Source organism: Myotis daubentonii, chromosome 3 (assembly GCF_963259705.1).
Source record: "Myotis daubentonii chromosome 3, mMyoDau2.1, whole genome shotgun sequence".
In the NCBI taxonomy this organism is placed as follows: domain Eukaryota; kingdom Metazoa; phylum Chordata; class Mammalia; order Chiroptera; family Vespertilionidae; genus Myotis; species Myotis daubentonii.
This window is the reverse complement of record NC_081842.1, coordinates 217,465,705-217,488,059: the sequence shown is the minus strand read 5'-3', so window position 1 is coordinate 217,488,059 and position 22,355 is coordinate 217,465,705. Positions and strand designations below refer to the sequence as shown.

At 60.7% G+C, this 22,355-nt stretch overlaps 1 protein-coding gene across 1 annotated transcript in view; it reads right to left on the bottom strand.

Moving 5' to 3' along the window:
• NPHP4 (nephrocystin 4) overlaps positions 1-22,355 on the bottom strand; it is a 59,487-nt gene that overhangs the window by 26,967 nt on the left and 10,165 nt on the right. The window contains exons 5-12 of the mRNA XM_059691510.1: positions 19,182-19,354; positions 17,742-17,806; positions 16,413-16,568; positions 16,203-16,339; positions 14,064-14,245; positions 13,330-13,456; positions 10,168-10,350; positions 4,175-4,301 (exon numbers count right to left, since the gene is read on the bottom strand). Coding sequence (XP_059547493.1) covers positions 4,175-4,301; positions 10,168-10,350; positions 13,330-13,456; positions 14,064-14,245; positions 16,203-16,339; positions 16,413-16,568; positions 17,742-17,806; positions 19,182-19,354 — 1,150 coding nt within the window. The remainder of the gene's footprint in view (positions 1-4,174; positions 4,302-10,167; positions 10,351-13,329; positions 13,457-14,063; positions 14,246-16,202; positions 16,340-16,412; positions 16,569-17,741; positions 17,807-19,181; positions 19,355-22,355) is intronic.

The following is a 22,355-nucleotide window of genomic DNA, read 5'->3' as shown; positions in this document are numbered from 1 at the left end:
AGCAGGTCATCGGCCCACAAGCCCCACTGCCCCCTCCCTGGCCTGGCCTGGCCCGCTGACCTCGGCCCAGACGCACCCCTCCCCATGGATGGAGCTGGACACAGAGCTCCTGACACCGGCCAATCACATCAAGGTCCCCGCAAGTCAGACTCCCCTTTTTCACGAGACGGGTGTGTGGAGCCACGTCACGCTCGCAGCAGTACCGCAGGGAGGAGAGCGCACCCTGGTCGCCAGCCCCACACACACAGCGTCCCGCCTTCACCATCCGCCCGAGGAAACCTGATTCCTTCCGCTACCTACACCTGTGTAACTTGTTCATTCATTGTCACTCTAAAGCCTGGCCCGTCACAGACTCCCAGGAAGATCTGTGGGATGGATGGGGGAGGGGCAGGGGGGTTCCCTGAGAAAATGCCCTCAGGCTCCTCGGAATGGTGCGTGTAACAGGCAGAAGCCACACCCACACGGAGCTGTCGCAGGTGGAAGCCACTTCCCTGGGCAGCTCCGTGCCCAGGTGTGCACCGCGGGGGCTGGGGTCAGAAGCATCCCCACGGAGACACACTGTGCTCGCTGCTGCCCACTGGGCGCCTGGTCTCCAGGCCTGTGGGTGTGGGGTTCACGGACTGTGGTTGGAAGGGTCTGACCGTGGCCGCTGCCCACGGGTGCTGCCAGCCAGGGGATAACAGCAGCGGCAGGATGAGGAGGACAATGCCGGGCGGCCCTGAGCCGGGGCGGGTCTTTGCTCACTGAATCCTCTGCGACCTCGCGTCCTTGGCCCACTTTTCTCTTCGGTTGTTTGTCTCCCTCGTATTGATCGGCGGCAGCTCTTTGTATCCTCTTCCGGCTTCCTCATCGCCTCAGTCCGCCAACTCACGTCCGTGGCCGTGTCACCCTCAGTCCCAGGGCTGCGTGTTCACTGTGTGGATGCGTCTCCTCACGCAGAACGTTCACATTTAACAATCACAGCCCTCACACCACGCAAACACGCTCCGACCTGCCCTGCGGCTCCACAAGTTCTGATTCTCGTGTTTGGGTCCGTGACCCACCCCATGTGGCAGCGGAGGAACCCGAGGGGCAGGGACGCCGCCCGGCGAGCAGGCCCACGCCCTTCGGAGCCTGCTGCCTCTCAACACCCTGCCCTGCACGCTGTCCGCAGTGACGTCCAAGGTCACTCTCACGCTGACCGTTACTGCGTCCCGCTGACCAACAGGCCATCTCGCGGAGGGCCCCCGCGGGCAGGCAGCTCGTTTCCAGGACCTCTCTTCCTCCTCGCCTTCTAATTCTGGAGCTTCTAAAGGTTTGCTTGTTAACCCATCCAGAATGTATTGTGTCCACAACATGAAATTAGACTTCACATTTCCCACATGGCGGCCCTGTGCACTGTTCACAGACTGGTGCCCCCAAATCGTCCACATCCAGGGAACTGAGGTGCGAACCGCTGGCCGGGATGCGGGATGGGGAGACGCTGGGTGCCCTGGGCCGCCCACGGCGATCACACAGTCCCCGAAATGAGAGGGAGTCAGGAGGGCAGAGTCGGGAGAGATTTGGGAATGCACCTGCTGCCTTGGAGACGGAGGGAGGGGCCAAGGCATGCAGGCGGCCCCAGAGCTGGAGAAGGCAGGGGAGCCCCCTGTGCCACCACCCGGCACCACACCCAGGGCTGGGGAGGAGCCCCCTGACCAGTGCCCGGTGCCCACATGGGGCCAGAAACCAGCCAGACTGGTGACCCCACAGTTCAGGGCCACCGGGCAGAGCACACAAAGGGCCTCGTCACAGCGTGGCACTCACCAGCCTGCACTCAATGCCAGTCTAACCGTCTCAGGGAGGACCTGAGCGGGCCAAACGCTTCCATAGCCGGGCGTGTCTGCCACGTGCAGAGCTGCTCGCGCCAGGACAGGAAACTCCCATGTGGCCCCGTCAGCAACCCCCCGTGTCCATCAACCAGTCTCCGCTCCTAAAAGCCCACGCCCGGCGGGGACCCAGCACCGGGACCCACGGCCGATAGAGACGGGCTGCCCTGTCGCAGCACAGTCTTTGGAAAACGACTGCTGAGCTCCCCTCTCCTCGCGCCCATTCCCTTTCTAACTTTCCAACCACCGCAGTCTGAAACATTCTTGCAGCTGGCGAGACCTGTAGAAGCCGAGAGCCTCAGGTTCCATGCTCATCAGTGGAGAGCGGCTATAGCAGTGGTTCTCAACCTTGGCTGCACATTAGAATCACCTGGGAATCTTGTTAAAATCCTAATTTCCGGGCCTCATCCTCCAGAAATTCTGTCTCTTTGTTACTCATGTTGTGGCCCCACCCCATAACAAAGAAACAGAATTTCCGGAGGATGAGGCCCAGAAATCAGGATTTTAGAAAGATCCCCAGGTGGTTCTAATGTGCAGCCAAGGTTAAGAACCACTGGGCATAGCGTTTGGACAGGTTCAAGCCTCGGACTAATGAGAGGGCACTGTCCTCTCGTGGCAAAGTCACGTGCAAGTCCTAGTTTGGAAGGCAAAGCCTCCCAGCACCATGACAGCCAAAGGCTGTGGCTGTGAGCTTGACCGGATGGTCCGAACCTGTGGTGCCACGTGGCTGAGTGGTGTGGGCTGCGGGAGGCGCAGCAAGGAAACAAAGCTTGATCAGGTGCATGTAATTGAGTAGATCAGCGGTTCTCAACCTGTGGGTCGCGACCCCTTTGGGGGTCGAACAACCCTTTCACAGGGGTCGCCTAAGACCATCGGGAAACACATATATGATTACATATTGTTTTTGTGATTAATCACTATGCTTTATGTTCAATTTGTGACAATGAAAATACATCCTGCATATCAGATATTTACATGACGATTCCTAACAGTAGCAACATTACAGTTATGAAGTAGCAATGAAAATAATTCTATGGTTGGGGGTCACCACAACATGAGGAACTGTATTGAAGTGTCGCGGCGTTAGGAAGGTTGAGAACCACTGGAGTAGATTCAAAATCCACGAGAACGTTGTAAACATCCTGACCCGCCCTGGCTTTGCCTCCTGGAATGTGGCTATAAAATGGACTCGGCTCGCAGGCCGTGGCGCTGTCGCTCTGATCAGAGGGCAGTGTCCCAGCCAGCCCCAGCTTTGTTCTCTTGTCTGTCCTCTTCATCCTTCACCGCCCCCCTCAGGCTCACCCCTGGCTGTGCCGGCGCGGCACACTCATCCGCGTGCGCCTCCCCACACTCCCTCCTGACCTCCGCGCCTCTCGCCATAGGACGCCGGCTGGGTGTCCAGGGGCGCAGAGCAGGAGGCCTGCACCAGACACTGACACCACAGAAGGTGCCGAGCACAAAGCCGAGGCCACAGCTGCTCCTCAGACTCCTGCTCGCACGTGGACCCATCACCCCCCCACCCGCGGAGGGACAGGACGCCACTCTGGGTAACCTGCACTCCCTCCCTTAAAGCCACAGACAGGCCACAGCCTCCCTCTTGCACAGGCTCCAAGGAAGCAGAAAGCATTTTTAAAAACAACGAACTGACCTGGCTGGTGTGGCCCAGAGCTTGAGCATCGACCTATGAACCAGGAGGTCACAGTTTGATTCCCAGTCAGGGCACAGGCCTGGGTTGTGGGCTCCATCCCCGGTGGGGGTGTGCAGGAGGCAGCTGACCAATGATTCTCCCATCATTGATGCTTCTCTCTCCCTCTCCTGTCCTCTCTGAAATCAGTAAAAATGTATCTAAAAACAACAACAAACTCACAGGTGTGTTAACAACGCAGGACAGGGCTGGTGGTCCGTGGCTTTGGCCCAGCTCTGGTTCTCATGCCCGTGTTCGCAGGGCAGCCATAGGAGGCAGCCGGGAGCTGTCACCAACGGGACCTTCCCCGGGCCTTTAGCTGGGAGCTGTGAGTAGCTGAGCTCACTGGCAGCTGACGTGTAGGGATAACAGCTGGCCACACTGCCACATTCCACAAGATAGCACCCCATAATGCAGCACCCCGCCATGCCACATCCCCCCATGCAGCACCCACAATGCAGCACCCCATAATGCAGCCCCCTGCAATGCCGCACCCTGCAATGCCGCACTTGCTGTAACAGTCAACCACGATTGAGACCACAGCCCCCCGCGAACCTCCCAATACCCGCCCTGCGCTGCCAGGCGCTTTCCCGGAGCAGCGGGAGGGCTGTGGGCCTGAAGTCAGCTTCCCGCCAACACTTACTTGCGGGGCACGTGGGCGTCCTCCTCGAGGGCCGCCGCTCCGGCCGGGGATGCCCTGGGGTGTCCGGGGGTCCGTCGGGGCTCAGCGAGAACTGGAACTGGATGGTCCCCGACTCCACCTGCCTCACCTGCAGGAGAGCAGAGAGCAGAGATGGCCAGGCCGCCGGCGTCCTTTGTCACCCGCCCCACACGCCCAGGAGGCCGCGGGTCCCTAGCCTATAGCTACGTCAGCGTCTCAGAAGACCACGTGGTCGCAGAGCAGCCCTCACACCAGCAGTCCTCGCAGCCCGTCTCCGTCTCAGCCCTGAACACGCATGTAAACTGAGCGTGTAAACCTGAGGGCCCGGGGCCCAGCACAGCAGGCACAGAGCAGCCCGCCACCCACCTCCCTCCTGCTGCCCCCTCGTGGCCAGTTTTCAAGAACATCATGTGACTGGAATTGATGGTGCCCGACCTCTAAGACCGGCTTCCTCCACTCACCACACCCAGGTGCTAGGGCAGTGATGGCGAACCTATGACACGCGAACTCATTTTTTTGGTTGATTTTTCTTTGTTAAATGGCATTTAAATATATAAAATAAATATCAAAAATATAAGTCTTTGTTTTACTATGGTTGCAAATAACAAATTTCTACATGTGACACGGCACCGGAGTTAAGGTTTTTCAAAATGCTGACACGCCGAGCTCAAAAGGTTCGCCATCACTGTGCTAGGGTCTCGCCACCTCCGCTCCTTTGCACACCAAGGGGCACGCCACACGTGATGTACCAGCCACCCGCTCACGGACACCGGCTGTCGCAGCGTGGGGGACGGAGAGAGCTGCTGCGAACACTGGGGAGCACACTCCTGTGCGAGCACTCCTCACCTCCTAAGCCGAGCACTGCCAAGGCGGCTGCATGTCTGGTTCTGCAGGAGACGCCCGCTGCGACTGCTCCGCGCTGTCCGTCTCGCTGACTGCACGCCATCCCTCCCAGCACCACTCACCCTGCCGTCGCCTCCCGACTCTCCTCACTGCGGCGGAAGCCCCCCTCCCCCCCCCCCCCCCCCCCACTGCACTGCTCTTTCCACCACTGGCTTCCCTCTTCTAGCCCCTCCGCCTCCCGTACGCATTTCAGAACCTGCTCTCTGCACCACGAGAAACCTGCTGGGACCGACTGTAGTTCTCTGGGCGTTTAGAACTCATCGCTGCCCGCTGATCAGCTTGGAGAGAGCGTCCATCTTCCCTATGCTGAGGCCTCCAACCCCCAGAGATGGCCCTTCTCTCCGCTGACCGGTCCCCTGACCCCACAGAGTAACCGCGGTGACACAGGACGGCGGCGACGGGGGTTCAGTGTTCCATGCCCTGAGCCGTATGCGTCTGTTAGGTTTCACTGAGGGAGGCCCGTATAAATAAGCATTTTTAAATGCTGCCTCCCTCCTTTCACTGCCGGCATAGACACGTGGGGGGGGGGTTTCAGGCGACCTCTTGCTTATCCTGCGACCTCCACAGCTGACTCATTCACGTCAGGGGGTGCTGTGGCCCCTGGGGGTCACCCCCGTAGACGAGCGTGTGGCTGCAAACCAGAGCGGCGCTGGCCCTTCCTGCCCAGCCTGCGCGCCTTTACTTCCGTCTCCTCGCTGGCTGCACCAGAGCTCCCAGGGCAGGGCTGCTGCACCCGTCCCCACCTGGGGGCGCTGGCCATCCTGCCGTGACGTGTCGCCCACTAGAGGGCTCTGCGGACGGCGGGGGCAGGTGGCAGGTTCCCCCGCGCCTGGTGTGCTCAGTGTCCACATAAATGGGGGTGAATCTCGCCCAGGCTTTTCTGCACCCGTCGCTGTGGCACCCTCGCTCTCCGCCTTCAGGCTGTTATCACTGTGGCCCCTCGCTCTCCGCCTTCAGGCTGTTATCACTGTGGCCCCTCGCTCTCCGCCTTCAGGCTGTTATCACTGTGGCCCCTCGCTCTCCGCCTTCAGGCTGTTATCACTGTGGCCCCTCGCTCTCCGCCTTCAGGCTGTTATCACTGTGGCCCCTCGCTCTCCGCCTTCAGGCTGTTATCACTGTGGCCCCTCGCTCTCCGCCTTCAGGCTGTTATCACTGTGGCCCCTCGCTCTCCGCCTTCAGGCTGTTCCTGGTGAGTCGGTCGCAGCTCGTGGTTTCCAGGAAGAAACAGCCCTGCGTTCCCGGGACCGCCCCACTTGCTTGTGGTGTCGTTCTTCCTGTTGCCGGTCCCAGTTTGCTGACATCTTGTTCAGCGTTTGCATCTGTGCTCCTGAGGGATAAGGGCCCAGAGTTTCCTGTTGTTTCTGATCTTGGTGGAACGCGAGCCCCGTTACATGACTTGGGACGTGCTCCCATCCCTGCTATGGTCTGGGAGAGGACCCGGAATTGGTGTGGGCAGCTCCCTGAATGGTTAGGCTTCCCAGTGAATAGGCCTGGATATTTGTTTTTCCATTTTGTTAACGAGGAATTCAATTTCTATACGAGTCACGGGTCTTCTCGGGTTGCCTGCGCCAGCTTGGGGCGCTCAGTCTGGTTTAGATGAACTGGCCCGTTTCATCGAAGTTGTCAAAGTTGTGGCCACGGAGCTGTTCAGCCTGTGTTCCCCTAACATCCTCCTGACACTGTGGTCCTGAGACAGCCCTCCTTTCGTTCCTGATGTTAGTCACCGGTGTCGCCCTGCTTTCCTTATTCAGCCTTGCTAGAGGCTTATCATGTTATTGGTCTTTTCATGTGATCAATTTCTACTCTCATCGATTTTCTCCATTCTATTATTTTTCTGTTTTCCATTTCATTGGTTTCTGCTCTTCTCTTTATTACTGATTTCTGCTTGCTCTCGGTTGAGTTTGTTCTTCTCCTAGCTCCTAAAGGTGGAAGACTGGATTGTTGACTTGAGCCCTTTTCCTCTCAGCACCAGCACATGATGCTATCCATTCCCACGTAGGCGCCCTTTAGCTGCATCCTACACATGTCGCTGTGTTGCATTTTCATTTTTGTTCAGTTTCAGTTCAGAATGTCATCTACTTCTTTCTTGAAGTTTCCTCTTGGACTATGATTATTTAGAAATGTGTTGTTTTAATTTCCAAGTGTTTGTGACTTTTTCATCTGTTACTGATTTCTAACTGGTCTCGTTGTGATCACAGCACGCACCTCGTACCATTTCCTTCCTTCCCGTTTCTGCAGGTGGCTGTGTGCCCCAGGGCAGGTCTGGTTTGGTGAAGAGAATGTGCCCCCGCTGCGGGGGGGGGGGGGGGGCCTGGAAAACGCCCTCAGGTCCACGCGGCTGCGGGCTCTGCTCGCTCCCAGGCCCGGGACTTCCCATCTGCGTGTCTGGGGGTCACTCAGAGGGCGGAGGCTCAGTGTCCCTGTGAGCGCCGTCCGCCTGTCAGTCCCGCGCGCTTCACTTTGTGAATTCTGAAGCTCGGCCTTAGACACACACTCTCGGGGCCCATGTCTTCTTGGTGAATTGGCTCTTTTATCCCATGTAATGTCTAATTCCTGGGAATTTCCTTTGTTCCTACATGATTGATTGATTGATCTACTGAAAGCATTGGTCTATTTCTGTCTCCACTCCAGCTGTCTCTGGGCTGCGGTCGGCCTGCAGTCTTTCAACACCGACACCATCACATCTGAAGTGAGCCCTGGGAGACGGCGTGGTTTGGGCTCGCTGTTTTCATACAACCTGACGACTGGCCGGCTGGATTGGTGTGTAGACTCCTGCATCGTATGGAACGGCTGGGATGTGTGGGTTCAGGACGGCATTTCACTGGCAGTTCCTTCTGTGTGCGCTGCTGCCTTCCCTCTCCTGACTTTTGAATTCTCCCATTTCTCTGTCTGTTGGTTCCACTCGCTCTGTGTGGTGCCTCCAGTGACTGCCCTGCAGTTACAATGCAAACACCTAACTTCTCACAGACCTCTCAGCACCGATGTTTATTCCCTCACGTGGGGTGCAGCCGCCCTACACTGCACCGGTCCCTGACCTCCCCTTCACTTATAGTCCCACCGAGTGTCTCCATGTTCCTGCCAAAGCCTGTCACTGCTGTCACCTCTGCTTCAGCCTCACATTCAGAAACTCGGGGGAGGAGACCTGTGCCATCGTTTCGGCTGCTCTCTCCTCACTCCTGATGCGCCGAGTGGCCGTCTGGTAGGTTTCTCTCCTGTAGTAACTCTTTTAGCGCGTGTCCACCACACCAAGTCTCGCGCTTCATTCATCTGAGAGCGTGGCTATTGCACCTCATTCCCACAGGACTTTTGCTGGAAACAGAGCCCTGAGTTCTGGAGCCTTTCTGCTCCGCCTCGTCCTGGCCCATGTCCGTGCTCAGGAGGCCAGTCACACGTGCTGCTATCTATAAGGGGTGCACCAACTCCCCCACACACACACCCCCCATGCTCTGCAAGGCCCTGTCTTTACTTCTCAGCAGCCTGATGTGCTGTGTCTGGGTGTGAGTTACTTTGGTTGATCGCTGGGGTGCACGGAACTTCTTCGATCTGTAGGCTTATGTCTTCCACCAAAGTTGGGAAGTTCAGCCATTATTTCTTCAAGCCTTTCTGTGCACTGCACTGTCTCCTCTACTGGAGACGCAAGGCCTAGCCCGGGCCCAGCCACGTTTCTCTCTGGGGTTCGGGTTAGAAACGACATTGACTTATCTTCAAGGGCACTGACTCTTCTGTCGGCTCTACTGAGCCCAGCTGGTGGCTTTTGCTTTGGCGATGTCTGTAGGCACTCAGACAGTCACAGCCGGGTGAGGGGGAGGGGGTGCTGCTGGCGTCAGTGAGTCAGGCCAGGCTGCCGCTGTCCCCCAATGGGCAGGGTAATCTGGCCCAAATGTCACGGAGCTGGTGTGGAGAAACCCGTTGGAAGTGACATTCCTGGTCACACATGGCAGCATCTGACCTACCTGTGCCCTAAGACAGTCAAACTCCCAAAGGGGACGTCCCAATAAAATTTACAGACCAAGAAGTGAAGGAAACGTGGTGGCAGGAGAAGGCTAACACTACATACAATAAATATTCACACACACACACACACACACACACACAGGCTGAGGGAGGGGCCGGCCCTGGCGAGGGGCATGCCAGGTGGCAATGTTATAACAAGGCCTCAACCAGACCACGTGGGCCTGCAGCAAGCTGTGTCCGTGATGAGCGGCATCCCTCACAGAGCAAACTGCACGCTCAGCGGTTCCCTGCTCAGCCCCAAAGCCGCACCCGAGTCATAAATAACAGCACTGACGTCGTGTTTGCCGCTGGATCAGCACACAGGTGACACTGAACTAGCAGGACAGTCCCTGCACCTGGGAAAGATGAGACGCCGAGTCGTGCCGAGACCGGCAGGCGTATTTCAGGAGCATCTATTGCCCAGCAGCATGTGCCCGCACGAGAGCCAGGGCGGCGGATGCCGCACGACTGTGTCTCCCTGGTGGCTGCTACCCCCCTGCAAGGCCACTGCTGGGCCAGGGGGTGAGGCCCCCCACCCTTCACCTGGCCCGGCCCCACTTTTCTGTGCTTTCTACACCGGGGTTCAGAGAAACCTTCATTTCAAAGGTGGGTTTTCCAGCCTCTTGCTGTGGCCCCAGCTTGTACGTGGCTGGAGAGAGCCAGAGGCCAGCGAGTGAGTGACAGGTCACAGGGCAAGCGGGCTGGACGCCGACCGCCTGGCGCCCTCCCCAGCACCCGCGCCACAGAGGCCATCCCCCTGGCACCACCCGTGACGAAGTCCTTTTCTAGGAGACACACAGTAGAGTGGACCTCAGTGCCAAGTGTGTGCGAACACGAGTCGCAGCCCCGCAGGTCGCCCCGGAGACTGACCCGCGAGCCGCGACGTAAGGACCCACGGGAACTGGCCTCCGCGCTCACAGCGGATACGACGCAGCAACCACACACTCTTACGGGCACATCCATGACACGGACCACCTCTGCTCATGAAGCATCAGCAAACATAACTGTCAACTTCTGAAAACATACGAACTGGCCGGAAGCTCGCGGGACAGGTCATGCTTACGAAGCCTCACAGTTACCTCCTCGGAGCTCATGCTGGCGGGGGGCACCTTATAGACCAGACAGTGCGAGGGGTTGGGCCGGATCCCGCCCTGGAGAGGCAGCGTCGCGCTCCCGGAGCCGGCGTCGGGCGGCGGCTTCCAGACGGCCCAGCGCACCGTGTGCATGCGCGCCAGGCTGGCCGAGGCGGAGGCAGGAGCCGCCTGGAACGGAAACAGAGCACAGGCCGTGAGCTGTCCCCCGGCCCACATGGGGACCAAGGGGCTCTCACCGTGGAGGTAACTGGAGAGCAGGTGGCGAGGCCTGGGGGGGGGGGGGGGGGTAGGGAGTGGTCCCTGTCATTCAGGGCGGGAAAGCCCACATCCCGGAAGAACAAGCAAAGAATCAGCAAAGTGAGAACCCTCAGGGACTCAACCCTCAGCATTGGGCTCTGCGCCCGCCTTGAGTGTCAGAGACAAGAGCTGAGTCCGATCTGTGTGACCCCGGCCCAACCCTGACCCTCAGAATCAGCCTTCCCCCCCCTCAGTGGCCGGCGACAGAGTAAATGGTCCTGATCGGCCACTGGACACCAGGGAGCGGCCACAGTACACGAATGAAGAGCGATGGACACTAGTGACGAGATGATTATAAATCCATTGCCTTTTTTGTTGCTGTTAATCCTCACCCAAGGTTATTTTTCCATTGATTTTGAGAGAGAGTCGGATGCCGGGAGCCGGTCTATCCTTGCTGTTTCAAGGGACCTGGCATATATGGCATACTGTTCTTAATATGTTTGCTCACCTTCTTGGCACTATGTGTTTTAACCAAGGTCACCTCTCTGAGAAAGGTTGTTTCCCCAGGTAGGGATTTTCCCCTGAAGTTAGGGAGGGAATGAAACCCCTCAACTAAGTGCCAGGCGGGTAATTAATCACTTTAACTACGAACAATCATGCTTAAGCTACATAATCTTTACTCCCTGGAATGGAGATAAGAAACGCCCTAACCTTTGGAATAGAGATTGATAGGATTGAATCAACTGGTATAAATACAGATGTAACAAGACAACAGGACACAGAACTTAGAAGACAGAAACCTAGACACAGAACCTAGACACAGAACCTAGACACAGAACCTAGAGACAGAACCTACACAGAACCTAGAGACAGAACCTGGCAAAAGATCCTGGACAGAAACTGGCCACAGAACCTGGAGACAGAACCTAGCGAGAGAACCTGGCTGAAGAACCTAGAGACAGAACCTGGCTACAGAACCTGGATAGAACATGGCAAGAGAACCTGACTAGAACCTGGTGACTGAACCTGACTGGAGAACCTAGCGAGGGAACATGGCTACAGAACCTGGCTGGAGAACCTGAAGAACCTGGCTGGAGAACCTAGTGAAAGAACCGGCACAGAACTTCGCTGGAGATCTAGACCAGAACTTGGCTGGAGATCCTGGCTAGAGATCCTGGCTAGGCTGCTGATCAACTGAACGCTGTCTCCGTGTTATTCCTTCTTCGCCGACTCCGTCCACACCTTTGGGGACCCCTGGACCTGCTGGGGTTGGACCCCAGCAGTTGGAGAGGGAGAGAAACATCAGTGTGAGAGACACATCCATTGGTTGCCTCCCGCACACACCGGTTTGGGCTGGTGATCAAACCTGCAACCCGGGTACATGCCCTTGACTGGGAATCAAACCCACGACCCATCCGTGGTGTTCTAACCACTGGCCCACACCAGCCAGGGCCTAAATCCATTGCCTTCAAAAAATGAAAGTATTATAACTGTATTCAGAAAACTGGCCACTGAAACACTGCAAGGGTTCAATCACATCTAGGTGACTTTTGTAAACAGTCACCTATAAACCCAGTGTATTACAGAATCAAAAATAAAACCCAAGCTTCCAGGCTCCTTGTGTAACCCTCCTGGTCTAAGGTTTCACACCGGGGGATCCTGATGCCCAGTTTTCCAGCGCCGCAGTCCTTGGTGCTTTAGTTGCGATCAATACAGCTCTCTCCTGGGTGAAATCTCGCTCAGTTACACGTGTATCCATTTTCCCTCTTTTGTTTCTAGCCTCTAACGAGAGAGGATGCTTAGTGAGCTATCGATCACTGCTTCACAAAGACTTCGGCCAGACAATTAGGCCCGTGGCAGTTCAATGGCCCTTTATCAGCCTGCATGCTTTCCAAGCAGGCCAGGTGGCACCTGCAGGGACCCTCCCTCTCCAGCCCCTCCCCCACACTGAGAGGGTCAGGTGCCTGCCCACCAGGGGACTCCAGAGGCGGAGGTCAGATCTGTTACTCTACAGCATCTTATCCTGCCAAACTCGCAAACTGAAAAGGAAAACCGTGCACGGACTGTTCCCTTTAGGCTTTAATCGTAATAGCAAACAATACCGAACGGCCAAGGAACAGCCTGGACTGTGAGCAGGTGTGTCGTGGAACAGGCGTGTCACAGCATTCACCGGCAAAGCGCACAGAAAACCGACCCCTGACCCCGGGGACTGCCCCACCGGGCTCCCCGGAGTGCGCGGAGCCGTGGCCCAGCAGACGCGTCCACACCCTGACCCCTGGACTCAGCGGCTGGGCCTGACTTGGAAAAGGGGTCCGTGCAGATGGAATGGATGAAGTACTGCGAGATGAGGCCCCCAGGCCAATGCCAAGTGTCCATGGAAGAGCAGGATAGAGAGGCAGGGACACACAGGGGCAGAGGAGGGAGCCATGGAGGGCCCCCAGCCAGTGTGCTCAGTGGTTAGAGCATCATCCTGCGGCCCAAAGGGTCTCGGTTCAATTCCCAGACAAGGGCACGTTTCTTGGTTGTGGGTTCGATCCCCAGCCCCAGGTGGGCATGTGTGGGAGGCACCCAACCATGTGTGTGTCTCATACCAGCAGCTGTTTCTCTCTCCTCACTCCTTCCCTCCCTCCCACCCTCTCTACGATCAATGGAAAAAATATCCTCAGGTGAGGGATACAAAAAAATGCAGGAAGTGGCCTCATTCTTCAGAATCACTACGGCTGGATAACGCGCGTTACTGCGATCCTGACCGAGCCGTGAACATGTGCTCCCCCAGCAGGTGCGTCAGCACAGAGCGGATACGTTACCGTTACCGCCAAGAAGGAGTTTCCGAGCCACACCCACTGCTCCCCGCTGCTAACGTCACCCACTGCTCTGACGGGAAAAGTCAGGGAACCGACGGGGCCTTACATTGCCGTCCACTCCCGAGGGGCTGCTTAGCACGTACTCCAGCTGGAAGACGACGGCGAAGGCGGGGTGATGGACCATCTCGGGGAGTCGGAGGTGGCTCCTCAGGACCAGAGCCTGGTTTCCAGAGCTGGTCAAGGGCACAGGGCGGGGGCGCGTCAGGCATGGCTCCTGCAGCACGCCCCCCTCCCCGCCCCCTGGGCACTGCACTGAGCTCCTCTGTGTTGGCTCCCAGGGTGACTCCCTAAACCAGGGCCTTTTACTGGGGCCACAGCGAGCAGGTTTTAAACTGCCAGAGGTGTGGGAGGGCGGAGGGATGTGGCCAGGCTCTGGGAGGCTCCACCTCCAGGGCCGGCCCTGCCCACCTGGGGGGCAGCCCTTAGAGACGCCTGGTCCTGGGCTGGGAGGCACAGCTGGAGCCCAGCAGCAGGATGACTGCCTCCTATTCTCCTCGTCCGAGACACTGAGCTCAGGGCGCACAGGGGAGCAGCAGCGTCTGCACAGACCGCAGGCGGCCATCGTGGGGAGCGGCCCCCCTACTAACTCCAAAACTCACAGCACAAAACAGGACTTACCCAACCTCCCAACACCGAGGGCGGCCCCAAACGGATGGGGCTTAGCGAGAGGAAACCAGGCCCCAGGGAAGGCCCGGTGGGTGAGGGCACACCTCACCGAGGGAACTTCACGTGGGTGCCCACTTCCTCCTCCCCGGGCGGGACTCGGGACCGGGAGGGTACCTGGACTTGGAGGAGGAGCCGACTTTCCTGCTGAAACTGGCCGAGCGCGTCAAGGCCACGTCCATCTCGGGCACCAGCACCATGACCTGCGGCCTCTGCACGAAGCCCAGACCATTGTGCGCGCCGACACACAGACGCCGCTCGGCGATCTCCAGGGCGCTGCTGTCCAGCGGGCTGTCCCCCTGGGAAGAGCACAGGTCAGGCAGCAAGAGCCTGGGCGGGAGGGGAGAGGGGCGGAGGGGAGAGGGGGCTCATGGGAAGGCTCCTGGGGGAGGCATGAACAGAGAGGAGAGCCGGGACAACTTCAGGACTTTGCAGGTCACCCGGTGCTTAGTGGCAGAGCCCCAGCAGAGGGCAGACACGTCAGCCAGTGGGAACTGGCTGGCCGAGGGCACTTCCTAGGCAGCGTGGAGTTCTCTCACAGTGTGACCTTCTCAAGCAATGCACCCCCATGCCCCGTCACCAAACTCTTGCCGTTCCCAAGGCTGAGCCGCCATTCTCAAGATGCACCAAACTGGCAGCCGGGACTCGGCGCCCCTCACAGGACCGGGTGCTCTGAGGCAGGGGAGCCCCACCTCCCACCCCCGAGGAGGAGGCGGCGGCGCCTGGAGGCAGGCCGAGGTGTCCCAGCCTCCGCCTGGGCAGGACGTGGCACAGGAGACGGGCAGCAGGAAGAGGGAGCCTACTCGGCAGTGAGTCATAAACCAATAACAACGGAATCGGAATCTGCCCCGGGGCGAGGGCTGGATATTGAAGTGTTTCATCTTAACAAAACCGTGCAGCCGCCGGAGCAAACAAGCAGGACAGCCCCGGGCTATTCCTGGCATTAAACTGGTGACCGCTGCCAGCGATCCCCGAATTTCACTGTCCCTTTCCCAAGCGGAACAGCCCTAAACGCAGCCGTTAATCCTCGAGTAATGAAAACATACGGCAGGACCAGGACAGCGAGTGTGTGCGGGAGCCGGAGTGGCGGCGAGGACGGGAAAGCACTCAGTGAGGTGGTTTGGGGGAGGCCCTGCGAGCTCTCCGCCTCGCACAGGCCCCCTGAGCGCCAGGCAGTGGCGGAGCCGCACCCGGGACCCGACTCCACCTCTGGCGCCGGTGGCATTTCTCTCTCAGGTGGGACCCCGTTCTCTGGAGCTACGTTTTCAGGGACGGCCACCTGTTTCACGTGCGTGTGTGTGAGCATGTGTACACACGTGTGCAATTAGTAACTGCTGATGGCTGAGACAACAGCACAGCATGGGCACCAGCGGACGAGGCACTCTCGCTCTCAACAATAAATATTAACCCTTTTCGGTCCAACCTCGAGGCTGACTCGACAGGCCAGGCGCTAGGAGCAGGTCCAACGTTGAGCAGTAAGAACATTAAAAAGTTCAACCTTCAATCCCGTCAATTAACTTGGACCAGACTGTTTGAATTCCAAAAAGAACATTGGGCCGCAAAGGGTTAAGGCCTACTGTGTGCAGACACGGCCACTCCCATCAGGTGCAGTGCTGAACCACGGCGCCAGCCCTCCTGGGCAAGCACTGCAAGGGGACCCCAGCCAACCAGTGAACAGGCTGAAGTGGGGCTCTCAGAGGAGCCGCGGAGGGGAGGCGGGGCAGGCAGCTCTGCACTGAGATCCAAAGCCTGAGGGCTCCACAGGGATCTGGACGAGGCACGTCCCCGACAGGGAGCTGCGTGTCAGAGGCCCTGCTGGGCACGAGGCGTCGCCCATGACCACGGGGCGGGAGTCGCCCACAACTACATGGTGCGGGGGGAGGCACCGTCACGTCCAGGCTGCCCCACACAGGCTCCAGGTGGAGTGGGCGGGAGGGGCTCACGGGCAGGAGAACCAGCAGGCATGGGAAGGAGGAAGACGCTGGGAGGAGCCGAGCACCTCATGTCCGTGCTGAGCGCACGGTTATCTCCGGAGCGTCCCCTGCTCGTCTGGGGACTAACTCACTTATCAGCCGGGGGCTGGTTCCAGAGGCCTCGGAATGAACGTTCATTAGCGTCACCATCAAAGTTACCACAACAGGCTTCGTCGCCCTCCAGCCACAAAGAGGGAAAGGACAGGCGCGGGCCCGTGGCAGGGTGCCCACCCCCGGGCGTTGTCAGGGGCCCTGCCCACCCCAGCGCGGCCGGAGACAGTACCTCCCGGAAGTGGTCGCTGATCAGGAGTTCCAGAAGCTCCTCCTCGAATTTCTCCAGGGAGGGGTACAGCGTGAAGAACACCTCGTCCAGGTACCAGGTGACCGGCTTCTGCAGGCGCGGCCTCCGGAGGGCGTCACCTGGAACAACCAGACCCCGTTCCTGGCGGCCAGACCAACCCGCAGGGCAGGCGGAGGGACAGCGCGCCCTTACCCGCGTCCCGGGGCGCCGGGAGGAGGCCGGGCGGCGGCTGCAGGCCGGACACCAGGAGGTTCTCGGGCAGCAGGTGGAAGGCGGGCTCCAGGGCCGGGTGCGGCTGCAGCGTGTACTGCAGGCTGCAGCTCTCGATGGCCGTCAGGTGCTTGCTCTCTGGGAAGAAAACACCCGTGAGAGCTGAAACCACAGGCTTCCCGTCAAGTCAGCCGATGCGCTGAGCGCCTCACACATCAGCTCCACCAACGGGAAGCGCCGTTTCCCAGGGAGACAGGAAGCACTGTTAGGGACGCTAGTTTCTAATGCGATGTAACAAACGCTCTCTGGCTCACACCGTCCCCAGAGCGGGCAGCCGGGCCACCCCTCAGTCTCAGCACCGTCCCCAGAGTGGGCAGCCGGGCCACCCCTCAGTCTCAGCACCGTCCCCAGAGCGGGCAGCCGGGCATGGCTCAGCCGGGCCACCCCTCAGTCTCAGCACCGTCCCCAGAGCGGGCAGCCGGGCATGGCTCAGCCGGGCCACCCCTCAGTCTCAGCACCGTCCCCAGAGCGGGCAGCCGGGCATGGCTCAGCCGGGCCACCCCTCAGTCTCAGCACCGTCCCCAGAGCGGGCAGCCGGGCATGGCTCAGCCGGGCCACCCCTCAGTCTCAGCACCGTCCCCAGAGTGGGCAGCCGGGCCACCCCTCAGTCTCAGCACCGCGCCCATGGAGCCCACGGAGCAGCCGGGCAGGCACTGAGGCAGGGCCTCCAAGACAGAGCCTGCCCTCAAAACCAGGCCGTCCTGAACTGAGGCTGAGACCCAGCCACCGATCTCCACAGAACCCCGAGAACGGGACCCAACCCCAGAGTTCAGGTGAGGCCGGGAGAGGGGAGGGACGGCCTGCAGGCGGCGAGTGAAGAGCACAGACCAGCGGGAGCGGAGGACAGTCCCACCAGCAGGGCAGGTGCGGGAGGCCCGCCAGCCTCACAGGCCCCGGCCAGGAGGGAGCGCAGACATCCCACCCAACATGGGCCTCGCTCGGGCCTGTCACCCGCGGACAGGCCCCCGCCCTCCTGGGACGCGCCATGTGACGCGTAAGAGCTACAGGGACTGCTGCTCCCCTCAGAGGAGGGATGAGATGGCAATGCCAGTGTGCACATGTGTGAGGCCGCGTGGAGGCTGTTTAAGAGGTCCTCGTCCTACGGGTACTCCGGGAGACAAAACGCAGCTGGGGGGGGGGGGGGGGGAGAGAAGGTGCAAGGTGCAGGGAAGCTCACAGGAGGGAACTGGGGCGGGACGGGGGGGGGGGGGGGTGCGGAGGAGCTGCCAGCACACCGGCAAAGGATCTTACGTTCGATGGGGTCCTGCAGCTGGGGGTGCAGCAGGGCTCTGGGGGTGCCGTGATACAGTCTCAACCTGCAAATCAAGAGCCCAAAACACATCTACATGGGCCTGCAGCTCTAGCCCCCAAACATCAGCTACTCTTTGAAAGGAGAGTGTGTGGGCCCAACACCGTCCACCTCCTGGGCCTTCCGAGTGCCATGCGCCCGCGCCCCTGGGGGAACAGACCCTGGAGAGCACTGCTCCCTGCACCCAGCTCCCAGCCCGTGGGCCCAGCTCCCAGCCCGTGGGCCCAGCTCCCAGCCCGTGTGCCCAGCTCCCAGCCCCCAGCCCGTGGGCCCAGCTCCCAGCCCATGTGCCCAGCTCCCAGCCCATGTGCCCAGCTCCCAGCCCGTGGGCCCAGCTCCCAGCCCCCAGCCCGTGGGCCCAGCTCCCAGCCCCCAGCCCGTGGGCCCAGCTCCCAGCCCGTGTGCCCAGCTCCCAGCCCGTGGGCCCAGCTCCCAGCCCCCAGCCCGTGGGCCCAGCTCCCAGCCCCCAGCCCGTGGGTCCAGCTCCCAGCTTGTGGGCCCAGCCCCCAGCTCCCAGCCCGTGGGCCCAGCTCCCAGCCCCCAGCCCGTGGGCCCAGCTCCCAGCCCCCAGCCCGTGGGCCCAACTCCCAGCTCCCAGCCCGTGGGTCCAGCTCCCAGCTCCCAGCCCCCAGCCCGTGGGCCCAGCTCCCAGCCCCCAGCCCGTGGGTCCAGCTCCCAGCTCGTGGGCCCAGCTCCCAGCCCCCAGCCCGTGGGCCCAGCTCCCAGCTCCCAGCCCGTGGGCCCAGCTCCCAGCCCGTGGGCCCAGCTCCCAGCCCCCAGCTCCCAGCCCGTGGGCCCAGCTCCCAGCTCCCAGCTCCCAGCCCGTGGGCCCAGCTCCCAGCCCCCAGCTCCCAGCCCGTGGGCCCAGCACCTGCAGTGCAGCCGGAGCCCCTGGGCCCAGGAAGCCACTCAGGGAAACCCATAGTGACTGAAACACCCCCGGAAAGACAGCAGCTGAGCCCCTCCCATGGTTGTCCATGTAGCATGGCAGCTCTCAGCCAGGAACGATTCTGTCCCCCAAGGCACAGTCGGGAATGCCTGCAGACATTTTTGTCATTACCACAGGGGAGGTGCTCCTGGCACCCGGTGGGTGGAGGCCGGGGACGTGCTGGGCATCCTACACTCACAGGACAACCCACGGCAAAGGCCTCTCTGGCCCAAAAGGTCAGCGGCCGCGGCTGAGCGAGGGACCCAGGGGGCAATGCAGCTTCGGCTGGGCTGGAATGGTTACAAGCAGAACCACCGGTGCCCATGTGCACACACACAGCCAACACACGTAGCCCATCTGTGTGGCCAAGCGGGCGGCGGTTTCACCAGCACGGGGACGAGGAAAAGCCAAGGACAGGGACCCAAGGACCGGACACGAGGACGCGAGGAGGTACCGTCTGTCCTGGGAGGCCGTGCGGGGAGACTCCGTTTTGCTGCTGAAGATACGAAGAATCCCAAACCCACACGACAGGCTCTGGAGGGTCCCGTCCCGTCTCCTGCCGTGGGCGACCACTTCCACCACGGCCACGATGCTCGGGTGGCTCAAGGACGTGTGGAAGTACACGGGCTGCAAACAGAAGTCAGAAGCCGGGTGAGGGCCGGACGCCGCCACCTGCAAAGCAGAACCCAGAGGGCGCAGCTGGGCTCCCTGCCACCTTGGCAGCGCCACGTAAACCCACACACGGCCCTGCAGCGCCGTGTCCCTTCCCAGGCGCCCGAGACAATCGGCACAGTCACACGGCCCCTGCGAGTCCCGGCTCCTCGCCCCCAGCGCCCACCACCAGGACACCCGCCCTTTGTTTTTGCTCCAGGAATTTTCCATCCAAAAAAATGCCAACAGACACCAGGCCCTGCAGGGAAGAAAGGGGCTGGGGGCCACACACCCCCCGGGGCAGGACCCTAGGGGCACTAAAGACAGGACAGGCCCTGCAGGGAAGAAAGGGGCTGGGGGCCACGCACCCCCCGGGGCAGGACCCCAGGGGCACTAAGGACAAGACAGGCCCTGCCGCACGTACGCACCATGGCATGTAACTCGCTGCACAGACTCCAGTCAGCCTGCCCGTGTGCCGAGCCCCACCGTGAGGGAAGGACGCTGAAGCTGCCCTGAGCCAATTCTGTCACTAGCACGTTTCGAGGTGCTGGTGGCTATCCCAGCACAGGGCCCACTAACACCTTTTATCACAAAATATCGCGTGGAGAGCATTTTCTTACACGATCGTTTGGGGCCTGAGCCAAGCAGACGATACTCAAATGGCTCTTGGGAGGTTTCCACACGTAACTTCCCTCCTTCCAGCTCTGACCTCCGGGGTCAGCCCCGTCTCTCCCTCGGGGAATGAGAGCGCTCTCACTGCTGCTGCTCCTTCTGTCTCGTGAAGCCAATGCAGTTGCTTTTATTTAAAACTAACCGAGTCACAGGCACAGAAGTCGGAGGCGGAGGGGTGTGACCAACAGGGACATGCATCTCAGGGCCGGGCTGTGGCTCTGGCCTCCGTGTCCCTGAAGCCCAGCGTCCGTGCTGGGGTCCCGGCCGAGCACAGAGGTCAGGCCAGGCCAGGCGGGCAGGGCCCGGCAGGGGATTTAAACCCGGACTAATCCTGTAACGAGCCGTCACCGCGTGTCACCCAGGAAGCATTTACTGCAACCATAGACTGTCAGCCGGGATAACAGAGAGACACATTAACCATCAGCCAGAGGTATAAATCGTTATTCTATTTTCTTTTACTGCACAATGATGAAATAATAGCCACTTACCACGGACAGGTGGCTGGACCGGGGAGAGCTATGTTTCTGTTTCCAAGATGCGGGATCTGGTCTAAAGCCCCAGCGCCAGCCGTGCTGGTCACCGCCCCGCCTGTGACGTGTGCCCTGTGCGCACGGCGTCACGGACACCACCGCCCACTCTCCTGTCAGCAGCGCGACCCCCGCGCCGGAGGTCACCGTGGCCTGCCCACCACAGCGCTGTGCCCGCCTCCCGGGCCCTCCCCAAGCACAGGCTCAGGGCTGCGGCCTCTCCCTGTCACTTACACCGAACCATGATTCTGAGACAAAACCAGCAGAGCAGCCACACCGGCCCTCGAACCCAGGGACTCCGCTCTGAGCGGGAGGTGGCGCTGGAGCGCGGCACGTGGGACAACACGAGGTCCTGGGTTGACCCCGCTGCCCATCGGTCAGGACAGACGCGCTTTCCAAACACCATTCACCAACCCTGTGGGCTGGGCAACGCGCCGTGCGCAAGGCTTCGTAAGGGCCCGGGAAAGCCGGTGCCGCCTGGAGAGGCCCAAGGTCTCAGGGCGAGGCCAGGCGGGGCAAGCTGCTCAGGACTGACCCGGGGCTAGAGGGGTAAAAGCCGCCTGGGATGCACACGGCGCGGCTCCGCAGCTGCCCTCCCGTCGCCCGCCAAGGGTCCAGAGCAGGGGTGGGCAAACTTTCTGACTCGAGGGCCACAATGGGTTCTTAAACTGGACCGGAGGCCGGAACAAAAGCATGGACGGAGTGTTTGTGTGAACTAATACATGTTAACACTGCTGCTGGTGAAGGAGCGGAGGGGAGAGCAAGAGAGCCCTCTACTCTTTCGGCTCCGCGGGCCGATAGAACAGCCGAACGGGCCGGATCCGGCCGGCGGCCGTAGTCTGCCCACGGCTGGTCCAGAGGCTCACGCGGTGCTTAGGCCCGGGCCGCCTGGGACGGTGCACGAACGCCACGCGCGCACCGAGAGGCAAATCTGCCCGTCGACGGACATGACAGGAAGGAGGCTCGCGTCAAGCCCATCGGACCTCCTGCCAGAGGAGGCCGCAGTGCGGGTGCCCACGCCCCACCTCGCACCGCCCTCTTCCACAGGCGACAGGTCCTGCCCAATAAGCAGAATAAACCACAGACGTGCTCCTATCGCTGCCTCACCTTCAGACACACTGACCCACGTGCCTCAGGCCACCATCCACGTCTCACCCCGTGGCAGTGACGGGGCCTCTGAGAACGAGCTTCCGGAGAGGCCACCAGCAGAGGCGCGGCGGCGGCAAGGCCAGGGCGAGGAGCGGTGCCGGCCGGAGCCAGAGCATCACCAGGAAGGCAGGTCGCTCACGGCGCTTCCTGCCCTCACCTGCCGCTCGGCCTCCCACTGGGCTCGGACCCTGGACCTCCAGGCACAGGCGCTGCTCAGTCCTCTCCTCCAGGGAACGCACTCGCCGATGACAAAGCCGAGGCGTCCCCCACCTGGTGGGCTCACCCTGACCCCAGCGAGCAGCACGGCCGGGAGACGGCCCCTCCCAAGGAGCCGCCAGGCCCTGCGTGTCGCCGTCCAGGGTGACAGTGCCTGCAGCCAGGCAAAGTGACCCCGCGCCACCTCGTCCACCTTGTCCAACCAGCTCCTGTCCTCACAGCAACCCCTGCAGAGCAGTCAGGACAGCCCGCTCCGGCCAAAGGACACCTCCCGGCGGACACAGGAAAGTAAGCAACCCCCCAGGACACGGTGAACACGCCCCAGCTCACAGGCTGGCCTCTGCACTGCCCCCCACGCCAGGCAGCTGGACCACCACACAACGAAGTCCCAACAGTGTCCCCCTTCCTGGCTC